This window comes from Anopheles darlingi, chromosome 3 (assembly GCF_943734745.1).
Source record: "Anopheles darlingi chromosome 3, idAnoDarlMG_H_01, whole genome shotgun sequence".
Lineage (NCBI taxonomy): Eukaryota > Metazoa > Arthropoda > Insecta > Diptera > Culicidae > Anopheles > Anopheles darlingi.
The window spans coordinates 48262042-48288541 of record NC_064875.1 but is presented as its reverse complement, the minus strand read 5'-3'; the positions used below and the strand labels follow the sequence as shown (position 1 = coordinate 48288541).

At 49.4% G+C, this 26500-nt stretch overlaps 2 protein-coding genes across 7 annotated transcripts in view; both read left to right on the top strand.

Moving 5' to 3' along the window:
- The window catches only part of LOC125956550 (transcriptional coactivator yorkie), a 38728-nt gene extending 19139 nt beyond the window's left edge, over positions 1-19589 (top strand). For 3 of the 4 annotated variants that reach the window (XM_049688561.1, XM_049688559.1, XM_049688560.1), the window contains exons 3-8: positions 7610-7767; positions 13293-13493; positions 14082-14182; positions 14285-14435; positions 14542-14606; positions 15356-19589. In XM_049688561.1, the coding sequence (XP_049544518.1) occupies positions 7610-7767; positions 13293-13493; positions 14082-14182; positions 14285-14435; positions 14542-14606; positions 15356-15460 (781 nt within the window). In that variant the 3' untranslated portion in view covers positions 15461-19589. The remainder of the gene's footprint in view (positions 1-7609; positions 7768-13292; positions 13494-14081; positions 14183-14284; positions 14436-14541; positions 14607-15355) is intronic. The other variant, XM_049688562.1, reaches the window with a different exon arrangement.
- Positions 19590-20242: 653 nt separating this feature from the next.
- LOC125956573 (G protein alpha i subunit) overlaps positions 20243-26500 on the top strand; it is an 11956-nt gene continuing 5698 nt past the window's right edge. Inside the window, exons 1-2 of one of the 3 annotated variants that reach the window (XM_049688600.1) lie at positions 20243-20680; positions 20823-21346. In XM_049688600.1, the coding sequence (XP_049544557.1) occupies positions 21232-21346 (115 nt within the window). In that variant the 5' untranslated portion in view covers positions 20243-20680; positions 20823-21231. Of the gene's footprint in view, positions 21347-23266; positions 23350-25724; positions 25826-26500 lie in introns of those variants that run through there. The other 2 variants (XM_049688601.1, XM_049688599.1) reach the window with 2 other exon arrangements.

Here is a 26500-nt window from a genome sequence, read left to right as displayed (position 1 = left end):
AGATTAGATGTGTGTTGTTTACACAGAGAGACACTAACAACGCGTCGCGATCGCGTCGTGTTGCTGCTGCAGCAGCAGCTGGAGGCACAAAAAACTGGAAACACAACGATGGACAACGACGACGACGACGACGTTTGCGTAATAGTAGTATACCTCGCACGAGCACTACGGCGAGCGATCGTCCAGGGCTTTATGCTACATCACGGCACACCACTACCTGTGTGCGTGTGTGTGTGTGTGTGTGTGTGTGTGTCAGTTTGGGGATCAGCTCTCGAGAGGTATCTCGACTGCCAAGAAAAGCTGTTCGCTGAGAATGTATGAGACGAAAAACGCTAGACGACCGTTCGCTCTCACGGGGCAGATAAAACTGCCGTTTGACGTTTTATTGGTTTTGCAACAGCACCTTCGGAGTGCTGTTTGTTGCCTTGTGGTGTACCTCTTGTCTGATTATGGTGGCCCTTACCCCCTTCCCCCCTAAACCATGGAATACTGAACAGCATCAGCATCAGCACCCAGCGAACGTTGATCCATGAAAACATAGTTCTTCGTATCCTGTCTTTGTGTCTCCCACTTTTTCTCTCTCCCGGAGGGGGTACACTCTGGCCTGGCACACGTGCACACCTCTGCTGCTGGTGCGCTGTTCTTGTGAACGGGAGGTGAAGGTTGTCATTTCGGTACCAAGCGCACCAACCGCACCAAGCGGCGGCGGCGGTACCCTTTTGCGCAACCGATCCGATACCACCTTCTTCCTGCACCCGGGCAGCCAGCCAACCAGGTATCGAAGCAGCCTGCCCTAGCCATAGCCCTGGCTTGAGTGTGCCGTGTGCCACCGCGTGAGGTGAGTAAACATAATTCCACGATCCGAACGTCGATCGATGGGTGGTTGGCTGGCGGTCCGCCAGCAGCAAGGAGAAGGCTGTCTTCTGAATCACTTCGTCTCATGCCGGCCGTGGGAGTGCTTGAGCTGTTGTGTGGCGCAACACAGCTGTAGTGGCAGCCAGCAACCAGCAAGTACAGCAACCGGCAAAATTCGATCCAAGAGCGCACCCAGGTCTTCTCACCAGGTGAGCTTGCCCTGAGGAGACCGCTTAATGGTGGTGGTTACCGTTGGTTACCAGCGACTGAATTCACTTCTCCTTTATTAAGAGGATAATAATCATAAACGTTTTCGCCTGTAGGCTGCTACCGAGCGAAGTGCAGCTGCCTGCCAGTTCAGCAGAGCCTCCATTATTGTGATCCAGCTCGCAACGTTCTTTAGTAGAAAAGGCAGAGTATATTAGCTGGCTAGGAGGTACTACTGCTGGTTGTGTTTGTGGTGAGATTCTCCGTGGTGAGTTGCACCGTTTCCATATAGAACGCGCTGATCGATGATCTTTGACATCAGACATTGTCGTGTATGCTGGATCGTGGAGTCTGCTGCACTCCTGATCGTGTATCTATGTAGCGTGTGCAGCAGAGAGCAATACGCAATCTTTGCTGTTGTATGGCCACCACCACCACCACCACCAGCATCATTCACAACAGCAACAGCAGCTCGCGGATCAATCATCGTCGTCGTCGTCGCGGTTGCCTCGTCTTCTCGAGACGACGACGACGACGCCGTTGACGCCGCCGCGTACTCCGTGTTGCGTCCAAGATGGTCGCGCGCGCACCTTCACGCTTTTGGGGTGAGTTTTGCGGGCTACCCCAACGCGGGTACGTGTATGCATGTGTGCGTGTGTGTTGTGGGGCTATTTTTGGAGTTTCGGTTGGCGGCTGCAAAATCTAAAACCGAATCGCAAACCCAAAACCACACGCACGACGCCGTTCCACTACTCTCCAACTCTTTGCGTGGCCTGCTGCGCGCCGCCATTTCCTCAAATCACTAACCAAATCACCGAAACCCATCCAAAAGTTCACTCTCTCTCTCTTACTCACACACACACAAAAGTCAAGCGCACCGATTCGCGATGGTGGTGTCGGAGGAGGGATGGCCGAAGATTGTGGTGTGGTGCGGTCGTTCGGTCGGAAAAGAGTCGGAAAAACAAACACCAGAAAACCGGGATTTCCCTCTGCTGCTGCTGCTGTCGCTCTCTGTTCGCTGCTGTGGTGTTGCTGCGCAGTACCAGCAGCAATGGCAGCATCATCATCGTCATCATCATCAACCGAGGCGAGATTCGCGTTTCAACTTTACCGCTTGTGACGTTGGCGGTTCAATCGTGGTCAACCATCAAGCGGGGAGTGCGCGTTGTGTAAGTGGTCGAGGTCGGAACACTCTTATCCACGGCCATTTCCACATTGCTCTCGTTGATGATCATTCCACCTCACCACTAACCATTGGGAGTGAATCGATCGAGCTCTGGATCGTGGAAACAACGAAATGGAAACAACAACTTTACGAACTCAGCAACGCGAGCGCAACAACACTATCAGCAGCTTTGGCTGAAGGCTGACTGGCTGGCTGGCTGGCACCGTCTTTAATGTTCCCGTCCGTCAACAGCAAACCGACCAGCGTGTATTTTCCTCGCGTGCCTTGCGGCCCACGCTCCGTTCTATTCTCGGCCGGGGCAAACGGCCACAACATATTTGAATGAATTTGCTCGCGCGCTCTGTGACGGTGCGTGCGTAGGCCCTGCCCCCAACCCCCCAACCCAAAAAGGAGTCCTGATCCCGAAAAGAGAAAGATTTTCCAGACCACCAGAGCTGCAGAAAAAAAAAAAACACACACGCTGGTGGTGGCGCTCAAGTGGAAAACCGACAAGTAGTGCTTCTATCGGGCGTATTGCCTTTTTGGTTTGGTTAGCGATTTAGAGAAACGATACACGCACAAGCTCACGCACTTGCGCGCGAACACACGTCTGCGTCTGGAAAGTGAAAAGCGAATGTTGTTGTTGTTCCCAGCACACCATATATTAGCCACACAGTTAGCAGCATCGGCAGCAACAGCGATCGCGATCGCGCACCATGTTTCGATCGATCATATGGAGCATTAAATGGATCATCTCGTCTCGTCGGCGGCGGCGGGGGGCTGTAATGCAATCCAATCTATTAGATAACTCTGTGTGCATCTCTACATGTGTGCACTCACTCTCGATCTGCGGCTATGCGTGGATCGTGGATCGGAACGAGCCCAGATCAGTTCCAATCATAATTTCGAGATGAAACAGCATCGTGGAGACAGCACCAGCTTGAGCCCGATTGTTTCCAGCTTTCCGGACCATTCAGCACTCACAGGACAAGGACCAGCACACATCGCGTGTCCTGATGAAGATTTATGTCCGTACAGGTCGTGTCATTCGTGAGGCGCTATGCGTGGCTACTATCATTGCATCGCACAGCGAGATGCGAGAGTGGGAGAGTCCGCTGGTAAAGGCTACGCTACGCAGCATAATTAAAAACATCTTAATCCCGACACGCCTATTAACCTCACGATCGCTCGTTCGCTCGCTCGCTCGCCCGAGATCTGTACGCGGAACACGAGGCGAGTGATGGACGATGTGGCGGCTGCCCTGAGAAGCCGCCCGCTTCCGACTGATCGCCGTTTGATGTTTGCGCAGCGCAGGGAAGGAGTGATCCGACCGTTGCTAATTGATTTATAATGAACACACACACACACACACTATCCGGGCTGGCCATCGCTCACCTGTGCGTGAGTGGTGCGCACTGCACCGTAACGATCGCGGTGGTGTTATCAGATGCGATGTACGATGGAGAGAAATCGGTTTGACGATCATCGGCCACAGATCGATCACGAGGTTGGTGCGTGGTTGGCGAAAGAACGCCATTAAAGGATGGTTCCTTTCGGCTTCGGTGATCGGAACGTTGCGCTCAGTAGATCTTTACGAAGCTACATGAAGCCAAAACCCAATTACCTCCCTGGTGCGCGTGCGTGCGTGCGTACGATTCGAGAGCCCAACTCCAGTTAAGACAATAATTTATTATTATTTTAAAGCATCATCACGGACATGACAAGACACATTGGCGGTTGGCGTCTCGTTGTAATCGATCAGTACTCGTTTCGTGAAGCGTTAGTCTGTCAGTGAAAACGATCTCGGTTACCTCGTTTCGAATTCGTTTTATCACCAATTAGTAGATTAGATGCGCTCCGTTGGGCGTTGCTGCGTACTGGCGCCGGAGTGTTGAGAGGCGTATAACGTTGCACTCGTCAGTGTCAGTGTTAGAGATCGATAGCGTACTGGATTTGAATGAGCACACCACTATTACCCTTCATAACATTATTACATTTTCCATGTTAATAATTGGCGAATGATTGGCAGATTGGCAATTAATTATTCAATTGTAAAATGTCGGAATTTAGATAGCCGTTTCAGGTCTGCAATTGTAACCTCTCCTTCATTAACACTAGCCATGAAAGAGCAATGATCGTAGCTTACGTGCTGTACCACATTTAGTCCAAAGCGCGGCATGAGTAAACCACAGTTCATACTAATCTCTTCGGAGGTTTTTTCATCGAGTTTGAAGGGTTTCAACATCTGTTGATCATGTCGAAAAGTGAAAACACCTCAAATCGATCGTGATGCCGTAAAAAATGGAAAAAAACCCTGTTACAGGTTTTTCGTCGGTGTTGTTGCATTGTTAAAGTACGGCTAATAAACAAACTACTTAAACATTTCCTCGCGGAAAGATAAATAAATAGTTTAGAGGAGGTTTTGCTCGCCGATCCTTACCTACAAACGTTCGCACTTCACACGGGGCAAAAATGAGCATTGCAAATGAAGTTGACCTACCTCGCTAGCAAAACAACAGAAGGATGAGCTTCTCTAGGACGCTATCATGCCACGATGTAGCGCTGGTAGTGCTCTTGCATTCGGTCCGGTGGCTCCCTTATCGAGAACACGTCCTCCGTAAACCATTTATCATGGGCCTGCGTCCAGAGGGCGAGCAGCAAAAGCGACTGCTAACCACCTTAAACATAGAGATCGCTGCAGTCTTTTGAGCGGTGAGAAGCACGTTCGGTCGGGGCGCCGTGCACTGGCGTGGCGCGAGCGTGCCTACGATCGCTGTCCAAGATAGAGGCAACTGGACGATCGGCGCTCACCATGCTGTCACGTTGCGTTTCGATAGAGTGCGGCCACGTCACGGGTCAGCCGCTGAGTACAGTCAGAGGCCACCCTTAAAAGAAAGGGGCTTTGCCGTGACGTAATGGGGCGCTGGTTGTGAGTCGCACGTGTTAATGGTCGTCGTCGCGCCTCACACCAAAGAATACGTTCCTGCAGTTCTGCCTCGATGGTTCTATCGATGAGCTCCCCCCGATCACGGGGCACGATCACGCCGCGGCTGAAGCAGAGCAGAAAAGCAGAAACGGAAAAACAAAACGGTGTGATCGGCGCGGGTGCGGCCAAACGAAACGGAAGTTGAAACCCCGTTAACCGAAGGACGTTTGCTGAAGTAATAACAAATGAGGACAGAAAATAAACAAATTACATTGCGACCTACCACCACCACCACCGCGAACACTACCCTTCCTATATGCTTCCCAACCCACCGATGGGAGTTAAGTTTGTGCGTCGGTGGCGATGGCGGATACCGCGCCCACTACTGGCCGCGCGCGCGCTCGCGCTCCCAGCCCAGAGCAAGAACAGATTTGTGATCCGATCGACCTCGTCGTCGAGAAGGCGTCGCGAACCCGCAGCGGGGCCCAGCAGCAGGGTGAAATTGTAGCATGGTCCATCGATTCTACCACCACCACCACACATGCACAACCCAACAGACTCACGGATTCACGCGTCGGCGTCGGCGTAAGCTAAACACACAGCCGCCGCCGCGGCACAGCGGAAGTGAGAATTCGGGGCGCGCACGAATCACGATCCAACAACACACGCGTGTTGCGGTGATGCTTATGCGTTCTCCCTTGGTTGGAGTGAGTTTTTGATTTTTTTTTACAGAACTCACAGGGTGAGGAACGGGAACTGAGAGCGTTTAGAGCGTTTTTGTGCGTGTGTGTGTGTGTGTGTGTGTGTGTGGCGTGTGCGGCTCCACGGCTCTGCTCCTCCGGTTTTGCGACTCGAAAAGCATCCACTAAAAATAAAACGACGGCCTTTTTATTTGTGGTCCGGTGTGGCGGTTCACACACACACACACACACACACACACACACACACACACACACACACACACACACACACACACACACACACACACACACACACACACACTGTGGTTGGAACACGCCCATGCACAACAACAACAGCAGCAACAGCAACAGGAACAACAACAACATCTTATGTTGTTGGCGGTGGATGTAGTGGATGTGGAAAGTCGCAGGATTTCTAGCTTCTGACTACTACTACTGTGGCATCGCGCTGGCTTACAAAAAAGATGTCACTCGAACATCCGCGGGTGTTTGAGTTTGCACAGCAGCAGCAGAAACAGGGGTACGGCGGTATCGGGATATATAGGTGTAGATCGTGAAACCGGGCACATTGATGATAAGCGCCATGCGCCATGATTCTGACTCATCAACAACCCGACGGGAGAGCATCAAGCCATTAATCATTACTCCAGCTCGTTCACCGTTAATGCAGCTGATAGAGATGAGATCGCGCATGTGCTTATTTTCACCATACATAATCTGGGTTTTAAACTGTGCGTCTAGTTTTATTCTTTTACTAATATTTTATAAAATTTTCTATAATTGACTCAAAAAGATTTTAGTTTAATAAATTTTCTATCTTTTCTAGTATCGTTTTTACTAGTTAACGGTTTTGTTTACTTGTTCGTTATGTAAATTTAGCAGAGTTGGAAAAACGGACTATTGTTTACTATCTAGCATTAAAAATTGCACATCCAAAGCAAAGGTATAAGTTACCAGTGAATACTAGATTTAAGAAAAAAAAACACTCTCATTTATTCAGTTGACGTTGCTAATCGAATCATCCGTTGGTTTCTTGAAATTTTCAAAATGGTATCATTTCCTTGTTTTCTCCGCCATCGATCGTTTCAAGTGTCCACCGTAAATGCATTACAGAATGAACGGCCCTCTTCGCGGAAAGTGAATGAATCATGTGCCTTCGGGTTCCATGTTCAAAGCAGAAATGTATCCGTTTCCCGCTACCGTCCTTGATCGGCCCTTTCTCTTCTCGTGAAGGGTTGGCAATTTGCTCTCTCCCCCTTGTCTACTGGCTGGGGGGTGGGACCTGGTAACAGGCGACACTGGAAACACCTGTGCACACCGTGGAGCTGTGTACGCGGCCCACAATCAGCATTCCGATCGGTATGAACCACCACCTAAGGGAGGGAGGGCGTCTTCTATCCAATCAGATGCGAACACGGTGACCTCCTTTTTGGGAAAAACCCGGCCATCACTCAACGGTTCGACGGTTACGGTTACCGTGGTCTCCCTCCGGTTTGGAGAAGATTCAATCACCATTCCGTCCCTTTGTACTCGTGTACTTATGTCAACAAACAATCCGATCCGATGTCCGGAACCCACCTGTGCCGCTACTCTCGTGTTTACAAACAGTCTGTAGCCAGGGGAACCGCGAGTCCGTTTGGCCGTGGAGACCACCAATGAGTTCCCAATGTTCTAACCATCCGCTTTTCTTCTCTCTCTCTCTCTCTCTCTCTCTCTCTCTCTCTCTCTCTCTCTCTCTCTCCTTCTCTTCTCCAGTCACAACACCAGAACAACCACGTGGGAGGACCCGCGCATAACGGCGATGCAGGAGAGCCTCTTCCAGCAGCAGTCCAGCGTGGAAACCCTGTTCAATACCGGCTCACAGACGCTGCTTAGTCCCACCATCTCCTCACCGACACCGACACCGAACAATGGTAAGTTTTCCGGGGGGAGAACAGGCTACCAACACTGTAACTGCGATCACATACACACACACACAACTTTTGGTGGACCCGTTTTGGGTCTCACGGGGAAAACCCGTGAACCCAATGCAGCGCCGGACATACGCGAGATCGTTGTACATTGGCGGTGGTGCCATGTCGTGTGTAGCAAGCATACCGAATTCGCATTAAGAACTGTGACTAACATCATCATACCTTTCGGCGACTTTTTCGTCCACCATCCACACACAAAAGAAGCGCATGGAGATTAAAAGAGATGAGAAAGTGACTGAAAATTGAGGATAGAAATTACGTGGAAAAGGGTAAGCATAGGGCAACAGAAAAGCCGCAAGAAGGAAGAGAAAAAAAAACACAGATTTGTGAGGCGAAACCGCTGGCTCACGGGAAGTAATGAGACGCATAAGCTGAAACCGAAATGGAGCAATAATAGGTGCGTAAAGCTGCACTTCACCAACCAACGCTCGCCGCTCGATGGCCCTTACTATCATCTCCGCTCGTGACCGCTCAATGAACCACCCGTTATCAGTCACGCACGGAGTGGTGTTACACTTACGCACACAGCGGTTGACGGCGGGCCGGCGCGTAGTCGGGTCGTTTTACTTTCATTCATAAATCGATGTAAGCCCTTCGCATATGGTTGTCGTAATACGTGCCGGAAATTGAAGAATGATAACGAGCGAGCAAAAGAAAAAGGAAACGAAAAAAACAAGAATCAAACTTTTACGGCATCATCGGCGAGCTGGTGGCGGCGGCTGTTTGTTTGAACAGCGGCAAAGTGTCGGCGTAGTGAGGTCAAGGGGATGTTGGTCATAAAATTAATCAAGTTTCTGTACGAAAGAAGGCGAATTGATTGGCGCTAGAGCGAATGCAGTTGATGGTTAATTAAATTTGAAACTGCACTCAAAAAAGGGTGTCCATTTTTTTGCAACAAGAACCCCACTACTGAGCACATTACTCTTAGCATAGAATATGTGGTATACTAAGTAATTCGAAAAGTGTAGGCGTTCATTGTAATTAGCATCAATCAAATTCAGTCAGCCAAAATGTATCGATTTTGGTATTTTGTTTAAGATTTATTAACCTTTTGATTGCATCTCAGAACCCAGAATGAATGGTTGTGCAGCTGGGAATAGATCGATTTCATTGCAATTTAATAGCGACAACCAAACCAATTAAACATTTTTATATACCCAGTCCAGCTCAAGTGATTGCAATCTAAGCTTTGAATAATTTAAATGCATTAGCTATATCGAGACAGGACAGCGTCTTTTCTCGGTTCGAAAATTTGTAAAATGACATTGACTTTTTTTATTGATTGTATTGAAAATGTATGAACAATCGAAATTTTCAGAACTAAAAAAAAAACCAACAATTTAACTAACAGCCCACACTATTAAATTGATCTAATAGATAACTACTTCTTATAAAAGTGAAGGGAAAGAGATTTATTAGCGATTATTATTTCAAATGGTGGCGTATATATATTTCAATAACGATGATATTTTCAATCATTTGGAGAGTGTACTTCTGTACCAGGTTTAATACATTTGGTGTTCCCTTACTCTAAACCGAGAACTATCTTTGAGCATCAAGCACAGTTTTGGATAAGAAACATGGTATGGTCGCAGCATGGCGATCTTCTCTGTCTACGATCCCTGCTTCTTCGCGACTTCGTAAGCCTCTCTACAACCAGCTTCACTCAACCCTTCAACAATCGATAGAATAGTTTAGTAATGAAGTCTCAGTTGACCTAAAATACGATCAGCATCTTGTAACTCTCTTCGACAACAAATTGGTCAAAGCTCTATAACGCTGAACCCAACTGCACTCCCCAGCGCATCGCATTAATGCACGCTAGCACACCAGACATGATCCTATCAGTCCCGACCAACTGCACCGCGGCTGCACACACACACACACACACACAACTTTTTGCTTCAATTTCTATGCACCACTTGACCGCAACCGGATGTGGGACGGCATTTCCCCACCACTATCCTCCACCATCCACTCCGTCTGACCATCGCCGTGTTCTCGGTTTAGTTTATTTCGAAAACATGCCGCTGCAACACGATGTTTAGCACCCCCATAAGGGAATCACCGACGAGAAAACGGGCAGACCAGCAGAGGACAAGGCCCAGCAACGGGCACCACCCAGCGCCTACTTGAGTGCAAATGAGACGAATATGGAAAATGCTAAAAATAGCAAACGGAGTCGTGTCCGTCGTCCCCTCCTCTGGTGGTGGTGGTGTGTAGTGTACACCTTTGACCATAATTTTAGAAGATGCTCACTATGGGACGCACGCACGGACCGCGGTCCGCAGACACGATCCACAGGCGAGACAGGGAACAGATAACGCGCGCAGTGATTGCGCGAAGCGAAGCGACACCGGCGACAAGAAGTCGGTTTATGATTTCGAATGTTAGCCACGTTGAACGGAAGTAGCAGCAGCGAGTGAGGGAGGCAGCTCGATGCCATACGTTCGCAGCCAAACGCCAAAGTTTCAGTCATTCAAAGAAGAAGACACAGACGTCGACGACGACGACGGCGACGATCGTTATCGGGGGAAAAGGCAAATAGAGTCGTAAAGCTTGTCATTCATCAGACCGGTCTAGGCACGGGCAGACAGTCTTCCGGACTTCCGGTGCCCGGCCCAGTCCGGCCCAGTCCGGCCCAACCGACTCAGCCGACTCAGCCATATAAGCCAGACGAGGTCAATCGTAATTAGGGAGAGCCCCGTGTAGTGTATTACCCGCTGTTGTTGCGCCTCCTCCTGCTCGTTCTTCTTCTCTCACTCACTCTCACTCCGGTATCTGCCTGACTGGCAAAGTTCTCAGGCGCGATGGTTCACATGTCTATTTAGGAGTTTTATATTTTCCAAAAACCCTTTCCCCCGCTCGGCGGGAAAAGGGGTCAGTTGAATTTGGGCACGTCAAAGGGGGGGGGGGGTACCATAATGCGGCATGCGCTGCTTTTGGCCATTTGTGTTGGGAATGGCCGACAAAGAAACACGATGCTCATTGTCTGTGGCCTCTCCGGCCATTCCGAATCGATCGTACGATCGAATCCATCCGAAAAGCCGCACCAACGAACTGGAGATCGATTTTACAGTCGGTTTTATGTAATGTTGGCCCATGATTTGATGTGATTATACCCCGATTCCATCGACTTGGCATTGATTGACAAATGTGTGCAGCCGGTTGGCACTCCTTCTTCCGGTTGCACCGATCGTATGCAACAAGGGAAAGTTGTGTCGTGCAGACAGACAGAGAGAGAGAGAGAGCGAGCAAGAGACAGCGCACACAGCGCCACTGCCTTGCAGACATGAACCGATCCAAGCATCACCTCGATCGGTCTTCTTCTCCTTCTCCTGCTGCGTTAAACAAACAGCATCAGGGCCAAATCATTAATGGGTTGGAAGTAAAGAGACATTACACACCCATAGAAGGGGAATTGATGCGGAGTGGATCACCATTCCTCTTTCGGTCTTCAGAGACTGGTGCTGGTGGCTGGTTGCGTCGCCATCAAACCCCGGGAACACGGTCACTACAGCCCCACCAGACCGACCGACCAGACTTTCATCAATGAAAAAGGTGCCCCCGGCCACGACGGCCACACCACATTCATGTTCATTCATAAAACTTCCACTTCTCCCATGCCGCCGGTTGTGTTCCGGCTGTCCGTCCCCCTTTTTGTGCGCCACAATTACGCACCAACGGATCGTGGATCGTGGATCAATGGCAAACGGGACGACGGTGGTAAGCAACACCGGATGAAGCGACACTCTTTGAGTGATTTCGTTGTCGATGACGATGGCAGCGTACTTGCTGCCTGTGATCGCGGCGTTTGCTGAAGTAAAAGTGATCAACTGGCATGTACATTAGAGGTTAGGAAGGGGGCGGAGGACACACAGGCAGGAAGATCATCCCAAATTCTCCCCAAAAAGTAAGTCTCAGTCTGTTCAACTGCTACCTCGTGAGCGTAAATTACAAACAGAAGCGGTGCGATAGTGAAATGGAAAACTGAATTAAAATCTCGCTACCCACGCCCACCACCCTCTACCACCCACCAGCAGCTACGGATCGGATTTGTAAACAAAAAAGCACCAAGCAAGCGCTTGACTGTTGCCTTCCTCAGGGAGACAGACAGAGAGAGAGAGAGAGAAAGCATCTTGGAAGGGTTGTTGTTGGCAGGATCTACGGTCGGGGATGGCCGCTTCCTAGAACTGATCGCGTTCCTCGGTCCCGGCGTGGGAGGCCTCCCGGGAGCTTCTTCCCCCGGGGGGGTTCCGCCACCCGCAACAGCGAATCTGTTTACTCCGTTTAGCAATTGTTTGTTTATTTGCCACTTGCGCGCCGTTCCATAGTCCTCGACGACGACGACGACGTGGACGAGGTAGAAGAAGTCAATCTACTACCCCCCAAAAACAACAACAACGATACGATCAACTCCAACGGAACTGGTGGTCGCGCTCCGTAGATTTCATTCATACGCGAGGGCCGCCCCAACAAGAGATAAACGTGAACCCAACTTGGAATCGTCTTCCCCTTCCCTTGTTACGATGGCAATGACGTCTACTGTGCGCACTGATTGATCGATCGATCGATCGAATGCATCCACAACAACCAACCGCAACATTATCATCAACGCCGCGAGCCCGATATGGCATGGCCGGCAAAACGTCGGTTGCCGCACATCCCCGGGAGCTCTCTATAAATATCGTTGACCGGAAGTATGTGTCAGCGGCTCACATCATGCAGGGCAGGGAGCGGCGGCGGCGGCGGCCCGTGAGGTTGAAGTGGGAACACTCTGGCACTCTGCTGATCGGTTGACGTTCTGTCGCAACGGTTGTGGCCCCCCACCCGGGGGCGACCACAACACGGGGGGGGAAACACGTCATCTCGACGTAGCTTCAACTGATTCCCGCCTCCGGAAGCGCGATGTCCGCTCGACGACGTGTGGGATCTGGGAATGGGAGGTGGAGAGACCTGCGAAGGGTGTCCCGGTCCCGGACCGAGTGTGCAGGCGAATGATAAGCACAGCGGACAGGGCGGGCTGTGTGTGGCCGATCATTTTGTTATCGCCCTTCGAGGGCGAGGCCTCTCATAGATGACTTGCTGGGGGCTGGTGTGTCATCATGTGGCGTAGCTTCTAGAAGGTTCCCACCAAAGTGCCGTTCTACCGTTCTAAACAGGAAAGCAAAACAGAAAAGAAGAGAGAGAGAGAGAGTCAAATGGTGTAGAGGGTTGCGGGAGTTGCCACTTCCTATTCCTCAATGAATTAGAAGTCATTACTCGCACTCCAGGACCAAGTGCAGCAGCAGCAACACACCTGAGGCGCCTGCGATGCTTGACTTGATGAAGCGCTTCAATGGCGTCCGCGTCCTCGTAGAAAGAAATGCGATCACGATCGCGGACACACATAGACAAAAACACACGCACGCTAGTAGAGTACACCATTCACACTCTGTTTCCTCTCTGTCTCTCTCTGTATCCAGTGGTATTTCCAGATGCAATTCAAATGACAAATGAGATTGTCCCGCCGTCGAACGCCGCCCCACCGGCCGCGATGCTCACCGGCAGCAACGCCGATCTGGGCCCACTGCCGGAAGGATGGGAGGAAGGCATCACGGAGAAGGGCGAGCGGTACTATATCAATCACGCCACCCGGTCGACCACCTGGAGGGATCCTCGATTGTGTACGTGTCTCAGGTTTCCTGTTCTTTTTTTTTTGTTTTGCTTTTGTTTTTGGTTTGCTCCGCGTGAATCCAAACCCCTCCTTCACTCCCTTACCATTACTCCTCTAGAACCCCATTTCTTCTATGTTGCTCTCACCCGATTCGTTGTGTTACTGTCCACCATCCTTCATCTGGCTTCAAACCGCTCATTGCTCATTCGCTCATCAGGATTCGGGATCATGGATGCTTTGATAGTGCGTCTTAAGTAGTTAAGGGCAATCCATAGGCTAGTTCGTCGGGGAGATGGGACTAGAGATGGGAGTAGAGATTGGCTAGACTAGCTAGTGAGTGCAGTGAAACGCCTAGAAGGTACTAACCCTCCAAACATGCATTCCTATTTAACATCACTAACCCACGTGCTTTGTCCGTTCCAAATGCTGTTCTAATACCTCCGCCAAATGCTAACAAATACTTGCTGCCGCCAGTTGGAGATGTGCATGTTTGCTGCTTATTGCAAGAGCAAAGATCCAGCAGAAGATAATCTTTATTTCATCTTCCTTTTTTTTACTATTTTACTCTCTCTCTCTCTATCTCTCGCTGACACTGCAGCGAACCAAGATTGGGCCGTACAGGAACAAACCGTCCGACTATACAACCTACAGCTGGAACGAGAACGGCTTCGGAAGCGGCAGCAGGAGATCAAATCACATGTAAGTCGCACAGGTGGCCACACAGATGGAACCGGTATCATCATTAATCCCGAAGGAAACCAAAAAGTAATGCGCCTCGATTCGATTCCTCTTCCTCTTCAGATGGGAGACGATCCGTTCCTGTCCGGTATTGCCGATCACACCCGTCAGGAGTCCGGTGACAGTGGTCTTAGCGAGTCCTCCATGACGCAATCCATGCCCCACACGCCCGACTTCCTCTCCAGTATAGATGACAGCATGGATGGTCTGAGCAGTAAGTAGTCGCTGTAGCACTCCGTAGTACCATGCTACGGATTCAACAACAACATCTAATCATGCTCTGGTACCTTCTTTCTCTGCTTCTCCTGGCGTGGACACAGTGACAGACAACACGATGGACACCATAGCATTTGGCGATAATCTGGAAACACCTGACGAGTTCATGGTAAGTGCCGCCGCCCCCGGGGTGTTGGAAGAAATCATTCATATTCGTAAGATGTGGAAAAACCCGGGAAAATTCTGCCGGAAAATAAGAGTAAAATTAGCACATCGACCGCCGCCAGCTGTCGATGGGGTGGTATCGTATGTCGTCCGCAGACAACAACCCTTCCCCTGCTGCGCCTTCCCTGCGCTCATCGAGGTGATCGAGAGCGAAAGCGCAACGCACGCACCGCGCACCTCGGAAACCGCATCGTGGCGCAGTTTTGGAAGGTGGAAAGACAACAACTCCACCTTCCCCTCGCCATTGCCTTCCAGGAGTTTCCTACTGGCAGAGTCCGTTCTCGATCATAAAAAAAAATACCGTAAACAAGGAAAACGTTCTGCGTCGAAAGCAGATCTCGTCCGAGCGTTTTGCGCCATTTCGGCCGGACACTTACTACGCAACATTCCGCAAGGTCGTCGTCGTCGTCGTCGTCGTTGTCGTCGTGGTTGGAGGTTTTTGGAGTGGAAAAGTCTATCCGTGTGTACGTGCGTGATGGCTTCGAAAACAGGCGAACGCTTTAAAACGATCGATTTATCGCTGACGGTTGTCGACGGTGGATATTAAGTGCGATGGCAATTCTTTTCCCGTTTAATATCTACTAAATCTATCTTGCGACTTTGCTATCGAAAAGAAAAACGAAAATCACTGATTGGAATTCTTTCTCTTTCTTTTCATGATCAACACTCTTGGCCTTACCTCGCGATCGCCAGCTGGATGATCCATTGTTACTGGAAAAGATCGATGCCGTCACCAACCTGAATCTGATAGATCCTACCAGCAGTAAACCGGAGAACACACTCTACGACATCATCTAACCGTCCAACCATACCTGGGAGTGCGGATGCCTGGTGTGCCTGCGTGTGTGTTGGTGCGCGAGAAAGATCTTTGAATCACTGTTTTCAGCCGGAACTAGAAACTCTGATCAACTCTGACCAACGCAAGCAAGCAGCACGGTGGAAGAACGGAAGAAACCGCATCAGATCAGGATCAGATCAGGCGCATCTCCACACAACGAACCTCACCTTACGCACCCACTGTGGCCCGCGGTACTCCCTGGTTTAAAAGAATCCATATAGTTTTTTTTTCTTTTAATTATCATTATTATTTTTAACGATATGTTTAGTTCCGTCGTCCGTTTCTGTTCCGTTATGATTATTATGATTATGAAGTACTAACACTATACTACTACCGTTCGACTCCGCTAGCCGTTAAGTTTAGGTACGGAACAATTACTTGTAAAGCTGGGATTCATGCTTTTGATTTATACTGTCAACAACACGTGGCCTGTTGAGGTACGCGCATCCCCTGCAGGGGGATATACAAAAGGAGAAATCACTACTCAACTCAAAAGTGTGGCTTAAGAGCGTGAAGAAAAGAGCTTCGGAAGTCGCGGAGGAGACTCGAGAATCAGAACGTGTATGTGCGCGTTGCAGACTTGCAGCTCTGTCCGTAGCAATTCAAGTGCCTTAATGAAGTAATTGAATCGTGATCGTGAGTGAGGTTTGGGGAGCGTTTGGCTGCTGGAGTATGGTTTGACCCATGAAGCTGGGAAGCCAGAACGCCCGGAATGCAATACGAGCTGAGCTAGCACCGTCTAGTCGGTTTTGATGACCATGCTGGTCACCGGCGCCGTCGCCGCCGCCGCGTATCTCCCCAACACGTATTTATATGCCAGTGTGTGTGTATGTATGTGTATACGTGCGTCTTGTACGTGTGCCTGTGCGTCTCTGTGTGCATGCGTGTGTTATTGAGGATCGAGTGAGGATGGCATCTGGTACCATGTGCTTACACATCCCTTACGCACCGTGCTGCTCACAGAGTTTTTCATGTTTGTGACCGAAGAGTGCGAGAATGGAAGAGCGTATGTGTGTGTATGTGTGTGTGTATGTGAATCTAGTATGACCGCGTGGAATTAGTTAGTAAATCGTCGTGGAAAAGCATGTAAGGGGAAGGAAGAAATCCACCAATTTTCCTAGCCGTAAGATATCTTAATGATAAGTATCGTAGCTTATAGCGCCTGACTCACGGCACTAAAGATGGCAGGCCGAAAGGAGAAGAAGGGAAAGGAGTCAGAGGGATGCGCATACGCCCTCAGGAGAATTTCTGTTCATCGCACCGCACCGTGATGCATTTATTCGATCCGCAAGCACATCGCGATCATGCCGGTGCCATCAATGCAAAACGAACGAAACTGACTCGCCTCGTGCACTTTCCAACTCCGTGGCAAACCAGACGGGGAAGGATCCTTTCTTTCACTTCGTCCCGTTCGATTGATAAGAGATATAGGATAGCACATTGAATGAAGTGTGCGTGGAGAGGTATAGGCACTATGATATAGATTCTATTCTACTTTTCCTGCATCTTTACCTCGTGTGTGTGTCGCGTACAAACGCCGGGTCCCCACGAAAAAAAGGGTAGACCCGAAGGGCGTAGTTTGAGGTAACGGAACGCACCACAGGAATGGAACAAGTTATAAACCATTCAAACATGAGATTGAAAATCCGTGTTGAGCGGTAGAGCGTGTGTGTGTTTGCGATCTTCAGGCTTGCCGATTCGGCTTCGACTCGGCTGCACGGTTCTGGCTGTGGATCGTCGGAACATCGGAGAAATGGAACCGGAAACCGCATGTTCCACCGCCGACAGTTACTCGTCTACTAAATCAACATCTGCCCGTCTTCTGCTGATGGCCGTCTTTGGTGATCGAGAGTTTGCAAATTGAAAGCGCATGCACGCACCCTTGGGTGTGGAGCGACCGTTGAGGTATATCCAATTTTCTGTTCTTACCGTTTTCCTTCTACTTTTAACAAATCGGTTTGTAAGGGTAGTTTTTAAACACACAACACACATATTTTACTACTTTTTAACAAAAGCAAGAAATCATTTTTTTATTAGTTTTTAGTACGCAATCCTTAGTGCAAATCATTATTTTATTTTATTCCTTTCCACACAACGCCAACGCTTCCATCCTGATGATGGTGACCAATGGAAGCCCCCTTTAAGGAAGGAAGCTTGATGGAAACCATTTTTTATCATAATTATCGTAGGAATACTTAAGATACATTCATAGACAAACAGCAAACTTAAAAAAAAACACTTCAACACAAACACAAAAAAAACATTGCAAAGAAGCTGCGTTGGTTTCGATAATCGGATTATTGTTGCACAGAAACATTTGGAATGCATACTAAGGTCCAACAATGGAGATTGAAGACGTTACAAAAATGGTATTTAAACCCTACTTAATGAAGTTTGAAGAAGGTTACGTTCTGCGGTGACGTTCCTGTCGATTTGTTCAGTATTTTGATTTTCCCTTCCGACACAATATTGTGCTGCAGGAAAATGCTTTTGTTAGAGAACCTTACACCGAGGCGTTTGGAGGAGGTAAATGGTCGATTGGATTTTTGGGGATTTTTCTCTCATTTTTTTCATTTTGTCAACTCATGTGAACCACTAACGATCATATCAGCGTACGGATGCGGCGGATTAGTAGAGTGTAGTACCACTCTCCAAGGACATCCAACAACACCAGCCACGCCACCAGAGTCAGTCGTGAAATCGCAAACCACAGTAACATAATTGCCGTCCAAATTGCCCACAGTAAAGCAATTCTTAACGCTAAATGCAACCAATGCAAACCCATTAGGCAGCATGCAGACAAGGCTAGAGGAGGAGAAGGAAGTGGAGTAGGAAGAGAAGAAGGAATGCGTGACCAATGTCCCTCAAGCGCACCGCATGGGAGTACATCAGGTTGGTGCAAAGCAATTTCGTTTGCTGCTTTTACTGCTGCTATCGCAGTCACATGCAGTGATGGTGTCTGACCCGCAAACAGCATCACAGACCAGCGCTCGTGGTCCCAGGGAAGCTGTTCTCATCAAGCAATATTTGTTAAAAAATATACACTGTGTTGATGAGCGAAGGGGGTTCACCGCGACAGATGTGGAAGAGGGAAGTCGAGGATCAAGAATTAAAAAAACCCGCGCATCAGCTACTTAAGCGAAGCTTTAAAAGGCACTTTTTTCCTCTTTCTTGCGGACACCCAAATTAACTTCAACTGCTTCAGCAAAGCGCACCGATCGTTTACCATTCGTTGCCTATTTTCGCATTCTTGTTTTTATCTCGAAAACATCTCGAGAAGTCCACCGGGGACACCTAGTTCTCTACGTTGACGTGCACATCGATCGGTCGATGCGGGCGGCAATGGTGCTGATTCTATTGCCCAAACCGGAGCGCTCCAGAGAAGTGTGCGCCACTCAGCTCAGTAGAGAATCTAGTGTTGTCCCCCTATCCTAGCGTTTGAAGCGCTTTCCCAATGGTGGCACGATTCGGTATCGAGGAATGGAGGATTTGGGTTTACTGAACTCTACAATCTTGAAGCTACCGAGCGCATGATGTACTATGTTTTGTGTATCTCGTTTAAGAAAAGGCTAACATATTATTTATTTAAATCAAAAAGCAAACCGACGAAACGTTAAAATTCTCAGCAAAATTAGAATTGCCACCGATATTCAGCCTTTTTCTGTGTAATAACCAATCCTGGTCCGCCCTCCCGTTCCTACTACTAAATACTTATTGCGTGAGTTTCGCTCCGATTGCCAGTCGTTGGTTAGAGTTTAGCAGTAGAGCTACCTAGCTTAGCATGTCCACCAGTTACTACGAATGCGGTTCGGTCGTGCCTCGTTGTCGCTGGTGACCTGACTCCGGTTCGAACGATTGTAAATTGTGAGCTAGAAAAATGCTAGATATTGTGCATTCATTGAAGCTTTCAGGCGCGCAGGAAGGGTTAGTATCCATTTGTCTTTTGCCGCTAGCAGACCCTCACTAGCAGAGGGATTTTGCGAGGAAGGTGTGAAGGAAGAAAAGGGCGAAGCGGAACGCCCGCGCTGAATGAGAAAACATGTGACCGAAAAATGCAAAATAAAAAGAAAAATCAACCAACCAGAATTCACTCCGCTTTTATGTTAGTTCCACAACACTTGACCGTGAAGCGAATGATCCGGATTTGACAGTGAGTTTACATTTTTGGTGATTTCAACGTATAAAGCGTATAACGTCTCAGGATGGATGGACGGGTTAATCGATAAATCAATTAATTAAAACAGGACTCTCCATTAATAAGGCTAATTGCTAGAAACATTGCTAAGCAAAGTTGTTTCGGAAATATGAACGTTATAGTTCAAATTCCTTGAATTATTCAGCTATTCAGCAATTTGTCATGGAAATGTTGAGAGGACTGCGAGAGAGAGAGCAAGAAAATAAATGAACCGAAAGAATTCAAGCAAATGCAAGCAGCGGTTCTTCAACCGGTTCCGAACCGGTACCGTCAAACCTGCCTGTTGAAACAAACGAATTTCTAGGCTGAGAATCTCATAGTGTGGACGATAGAAAATAGAATTTACCACCAGATTCTAGGATAAAATTTTCTCAAAAACGGGACGCACGGTAAGCGTGACGCTTGAATTTCAAGTGCGTTTCAACTCTCCGGGTTATCAACGCAAACCGAATCCGAAGCCGGCTTCAACCTGCGGCGCTAAACGTGGCGTTGTTGTTTTTGAAGAAGCGTTGAAAAAGAAGAAGAAATCGTTGAAAAGTAAGAAGAACTCGTGGAAGAAGTGCGTTGCAGCGTCGAAATTCCGTACGGCATCCCTCTTCTTTTGTAGAACCCCGCGGTGTCTGCCCTAAAACCCGTCCCAAAGGTGCCTCTCGCTCACTCGTTCACCGTGACTCACACGCACAATCAACTGTTCTAACGGACGACACGCTGCTTCTTCCGCGCAACAAGTGGTGCCTGACCCTCCCGGAACGCCAAACGTGAAAATCCGTTCTCTTCCCCGAAAATCCCGCAGCACCGTTTCCGCGTGGTGACCATAAAGCGGTCCACTCGGTCGGCCAGCGAAGAAGAAGACAAAAGAAGTGTACGCCCCGCCGTCGTTTGTCGGCTTGTCGGCGGTGTAGATTGAGAAAAAGAAAACGCGTCACCGTCGTCGACGTCGGTTTTCCACGCTCCGATCCACGGTGGAAACGAGCAACGGAAAAAGGTGAAAAGTGAAATCGCGCTGCGAGCGTGTGTGTGTGTGCGCCCGGAGTGTGGCGATTTTAATTTTTCCGCCTCAGTTTCGTCAGCATCGTCTGCTGGGTTTTCCTTCATCGTCGTCTTCTTCTTCTGCTTCTCCTCTCCAGACGGTCATCGCGTTCTTCGCTGAAAGTGCAGTGCGGAAAAGAGAAAGAAAATCGAGGCCTGGCGAAAGGTCCACGGCGGCGGTTGCAGCAGTGAAAAGCGTGAAAACCGAATCGCGAGCCTGCTACGATCGAGTGGTGAACGGAAGGAAAAGCAGCATTCCAGCTAACCAGCTTAGCAAAAGTAATCGCGAGTGCCGCAAAGAAGATCGTGTGCGGTGTGCGTGCGTGCGTGCGTGTTCATCGCGGCCAACAGCGACGGCGACGGCGACGTGTTATCAGCCGTTAAGCAGCACCAGCAGGAGCAGGGTGGTGTAGGTCCAGCCGCGTGTGGTGGAGGCGGTTGGTGCAGAGCTGTCCATCCCCCCCGCACCTTTCCCTCTTTCTTCGTAGTGTAAAAAACCAAATCAAAATGGGTTGTGCAGTGAGCAGAGATAAGGAAGCCATCGAGCGATCGAAAAACATCGACCGCGCGTTGCGGGCCGATGGTGAGCGTGCGGCCAGCGAGGTGAAGCTCTTGCTGCTAGGTGAGTGAGACCGCCCATCCACCTTAACCTATCCCCCACCCCCTCCCCATTCCCTTCTCAGTTGAGGAAAATGAAAAACCGACGCCGGAAGCAAAATCCGCTTCGCAATCCCGGGGAGGAACGCAACATAACGCACTCTCTGGCCACGCACACCAACACGACCCGACTTGCTAAGGTGTGTTGGTGTGACCCGGAAATTTCCGGCGGCTAGACTCATCCGGGATATCGGGCAAACCAAGGATTTTCCATCCTTTCCAGGATCAACGTGCAGCAGCAACGATGAGCGATAAGCACTAGAACGATACGCAAAATATTCCTATCCGCTTATGAAGGATCATGTGCCAGGTAGAGGAAAATGTAACAGAGAAAACGGACAGCGCGGCCCGAGCTCTGAGGAGTTATGCGGATATTATTAACCGTTTTCCTATCGCGGCCGCGAACCCCTCCCGAGATATAGTCACCGTGAGCAACATGGAATTGTGTTGTTGTTTTTTTTTTGCGGACGATCGACACCACATTCCGCACCACATTGTGGTGGCCTTACTAAAAAAAAGCGGTGCAAAAGATCGAGATTCCATTTACGCTATCGCGCTGGACTTTGCTCCTTTGATATCGCCTCAAACATGACCTCACACGCGTGTCGGAAGATTCGAACGTTCCGAAAGTATGAGGTTCGCGAAATTCGTGTCCATTTCCGATTCGCACTTTAAGTGGCTCATTATCCGTTACTCCTCCGCCTGCAGTGCTGCGCGTTGTTACGGTCAACAAATGGGCCGTCAGAGAAAATCAATTGCTACTTCCAGAGCTCCGGCGGCCCCACCTAGTAACCCCTACCAGTCACCCAGCGCAAAGCACTAAATTGTCCGCCATAAATTGGCCAGGAATAGAGACGCCAGACTCCCGGGCCCGGGAGTTTTACAGTACGGGAAATCAATACATCCAGCCACACACACGCACAAACGGTTGGGAATATGGTGATGCTGGGATGCTCAATGTTTATACATTTCGGCCGCCGTCTTCCTCTTTTCCTGGTGCCCACCAAAAGTACCGGCAGCCATTGTACGGGTCGTAAAGCAACTCGTTGCCAATTCATTAAACACATTTTGGTCCGGTTTCCACGGGATGGATAACTCAAGGCCTGCTGCATCTGCAGCCGAAACGCGGAGGAAGGAAACCGTATTGGCTACAGATCACCACCACCGGATCTGTTGAGAAACAAACACAGCAGCGCAACAGAACGGAAGGAGCGCCTACCACCGATCCTCGCTCCTTGGATCGATCTGCTTTTTTCTCGTTCAGCAGACACAATCGGTCCGATTGTGTTTGGTTACTTTACACATCATCATCACCCTGGTTACCGCCATCTGCCACCAATGGGGCCGCTCCAACCCTTTTTCTGTATCGTAGAGTCGTTGCTACGACGGAGACGGTGGACGGCCTACTAAGCACGCTAATGAAGATGATCAGCGGTACCGATAAATATCGGGCTGCTGGCGATCATCAAAGTGTGTTCCTGTAATCGGGTGGGTGGGGCGCGATCTCTACGCCCTCCGCGAAATCAACGAAAGAGAATCTGGAATAAAAAAAAAAAGTCGACACCCTGCCCCTGGGGTGTGTGTGTGCAATATTTGCGTAGGCCAGCCGGGCAGCCATCCCAGATGAATTGCCTCCGTTATTTCCGTGCTGCCGGGTAGCCGCCGGTCAGTGGCAGCATAGAGGATAGGAGGAAGATGAGCCTCCCACCCGCACGCATTTCTCTCGCGCGTCCCCCGTGCTCGGTGCTGGCGGGCAAAAACAGCGCGAGCGTGTGGGTGCGCCGGTAGCAGCAGCGAATGAGAGTATAGGGCGCGGGTTGGTCAAGCATAAGTAAAAAGTAAAAACCACAGCGAAACCGAAGCGACGATCTACCGTTGCTCGTTGGTGCTGCCATCCATCATGGAAGAGCAGGAGGGAGGATTGTTGCTGTGCCACTATTGTGCACCGTATGGGTTCGTTTCGTCCGGGTTTTTTTGTCCGGCAAGCCCGGGGAAGAGGGCATGTCGAGTGAATGGGAAGGCCAAAAAACTAATGACAACATTAGAAGCGGCAAGATCAATTGATGGGCAGATTTTCGCGGACTCACTAGACCGGGGGGAAATGTTAGTATGCTACGGGAAAGGGTAGTCAGGAAGAGGTGATCACGAATTTCCCAAGAACATCATCGCTTAAAATCAGATTAATTGTCTGATCGGCAGCATCAACGGGGGGTCTTCTCTTCAGCTTAATTTCTCACATTACACGATCGCTACTGAGGCAAAGGTAAGGCAGTATGTTCTATTTCTCGAATCTCGCTCTCGCCCCTTTCACCATAGCCGCAGAAGGAGAAGATCATGGAGTTACATTTGTGGTAGCAAATTGCCAATTTCACATCCGGCTCCGAATGGTGAACCAAAGCGGAAGCCAAATTGCAAGAAACACATGTAGAGGAGATGCTGCAACGCATGCCGGTCGCATGCGGTACGCTACCATCTGCAACGCCTTCTGGCTGCAGCGCAACTCTCAATTGTTCTTAACCCAACCGTACGCAACCGACTGTCCCCAGAGTCGTGTGCACGTCAGACGGAACGGAAATTACTGGCGCCCAAGTGGTTTTTATTTGCACTTCGAGCCGAGCGCATCTGAGTCAGTGCTAGCAGATCGGAGGAGTAGGAGGGTTGATCATCACTTCTTGTGCGCAAGGAGTAGCCGTATGTTTGCATGATAAAATGAGTCTACATACCCATGCCCCGGTTGTTGCAGCAGGAATTTTACATTCAATAGAGAATTTCATTCATAAAAACTGTGTACTGTGCATGCAGAGGGGTTTTGTATTAGTGAATGTGAATGGCGAATGAGTCATATACGCTGCGGGCATCTTGTTATTGGCATTGCTTATCACCTTAGTATTCTCATCTATTAGCATGATGTTAGTAATTCTTTTAGAACTCGTTTGCACACAGCGATTGTGAGCGCGATATATTGTTGCCCCTTGATTGGCGCTAAAAAGAGTTTTTATCACGCTTTATAAACGGTTTTTATCGCCAAAGTGCGCACTTCAGAGAGAGACACGCACACACACCCAAGTCACGTCCCATATTCCCAATTAACCCTCTGGAGAGGCGCTGGGCGTGCCTGTATACGGATACTTCGTGACCCGATGGCCAGGCTAATTTAGACAAATTGAATCATTGCTTCGATCACACGAAGGTCGCCGTAGGCCGCCACAGATCCCGGCGAGGTACCGGGGTCCGCTTTTGCCGTTCGGCGTCTCTGGGCTCTCTCATTCTGAGGAGAGAGAATGACTGGGCGCTGTTCGTTCGCTGGCGACGATGGCCCCATTATGACATCACCACCACATCATCGTGCTTGGTGGCGTTGATAATCGCCTTCCCTCGCGAGCAGCAGCCCCAGCCTCGTTGGTGGCCACGGAGGAATGCACTTTTTTTTAACCATTTCGTACTGATATCGATGCCGTGTGTGCCGTTGGGGTGGCCCGCTACCGCCTATCAGCCAAGTGGCTGCCGCCTCGGTTTGATGAAACTCCGTTGTTCAAGCCTATTCGCCACGGCAACCGATTAGCAGCCGGTGCCGTTTGTTTCTGCACGACATTGCTTAAGTGATAAAGATTTTAATGTGTTTTTTACGCACTGCGGATGACGGTCACCATTTCGCTTGCGAGAGCTACCGAGTGCGTACAGAAATTGTTCCAAAATCATTCCCCTTTTCCCGGGCATGCTTGCAGATTGGGCGAGATATGGCTGCGGCACTTCACCCAAGCGCCGCGAGAAGAGAAGTCGCTTGATATAGGGGGTTGGTGCTTGCGTGACGATTGGCACTTGCGAACAAGATCAATGATGATTCCATTATCTAATGCTATGACTTTCGCTTATGACCCTATAATTTCCCAAATGTGATGCCCCAACCACGCCTTCGCTGCTCGATCATGGCTCGGCATGAAAGTAGGTCCTAGGAATATAGGTTCGTGCAGCTGTTCTGCCCAAAATGGTATACTAATTTTTCATTTTCAACACGGTATCGCATGGCATCGTGTGCAAGGTAGTCGTAAAAGATAGAAAATTGTATCTCTATTGGGACCTTTTGCTCTAGTACATCTTCCCCATCCATTAGTGTTAATGAATTACTAGAAAATATCGAAAGAATAGAACTTATATGATACAAAAAACTGGCCTGATGTAATCATTAGTTTTACGCGCAATCCCTGCGTAACAGCAACAGGTGCAATGGGCATGTAACGCACTCATTCGGTATCATAACCGCATACATTGTACGTATGTGTTCCAGCAGTAATGCACTATCGCTTGCTATCCATTGATCAGCTCAATAGGCACATATGTAACAGTGTCATCGTCTGTCTGTTTCCCCAAGCGATAGCAAAGAACGTCGATGAAGTTGATAACAACACCATCAACAGCATGTTCCTATCACCACCCACTCTTAGCAGTGATTGATTTTTATCGACACAGCACGTCAGACTTCCCTCGCGCACGCCTCGCTTCCTTTTTTATCGTGTTCTGGTAGCTCGAACCACGAACTTCAACAACTTCAGCGGCGGCGGCGGCGGTTGTCCACCAACGCACGGCAATGTTTATCTGATCGTGTGACCATCGATTGCGCTTTTCAGCGTTGGTCCCTGTTCTTCGGCGCGTCTGTGTTGACAGATGTTTTCAGTATGTTTTTGGTGCTACCCATCACCTAACCGACGGGGATGGTCTTTCGCTGGAAACACACATGCTCCGTTTGTGTTTCTTATAGCCCTGCGGGGAGCGTAGAATTGGTTTGATATTGTTAGCGCGTCCGTAGAGAACCGAGAACATGATGATGTTTGATTTGGATGATATTTTGGGCGGTTTGTTCCTTTTTGGTGCCACCAAGTCTCTATCGGGAATTGGAAACGTGGTATACAAAGTAATAAAAATCAATTCGTGATAAGCGCTTGACACAAAAGGTAAAAAAAAACGAATGAAGTGATTCCAAAGGAATGGTGTAATACCGTTACGACCGGCAAGTCGCACGTTAAGACTTATTTGGAGCGCATTTGATTTATGTCGCACAAGGCAAGACTAGGCACCACGAAACCGTTCCTCGATCAATGCTGCCGCCGCCGCGTCGACCTCG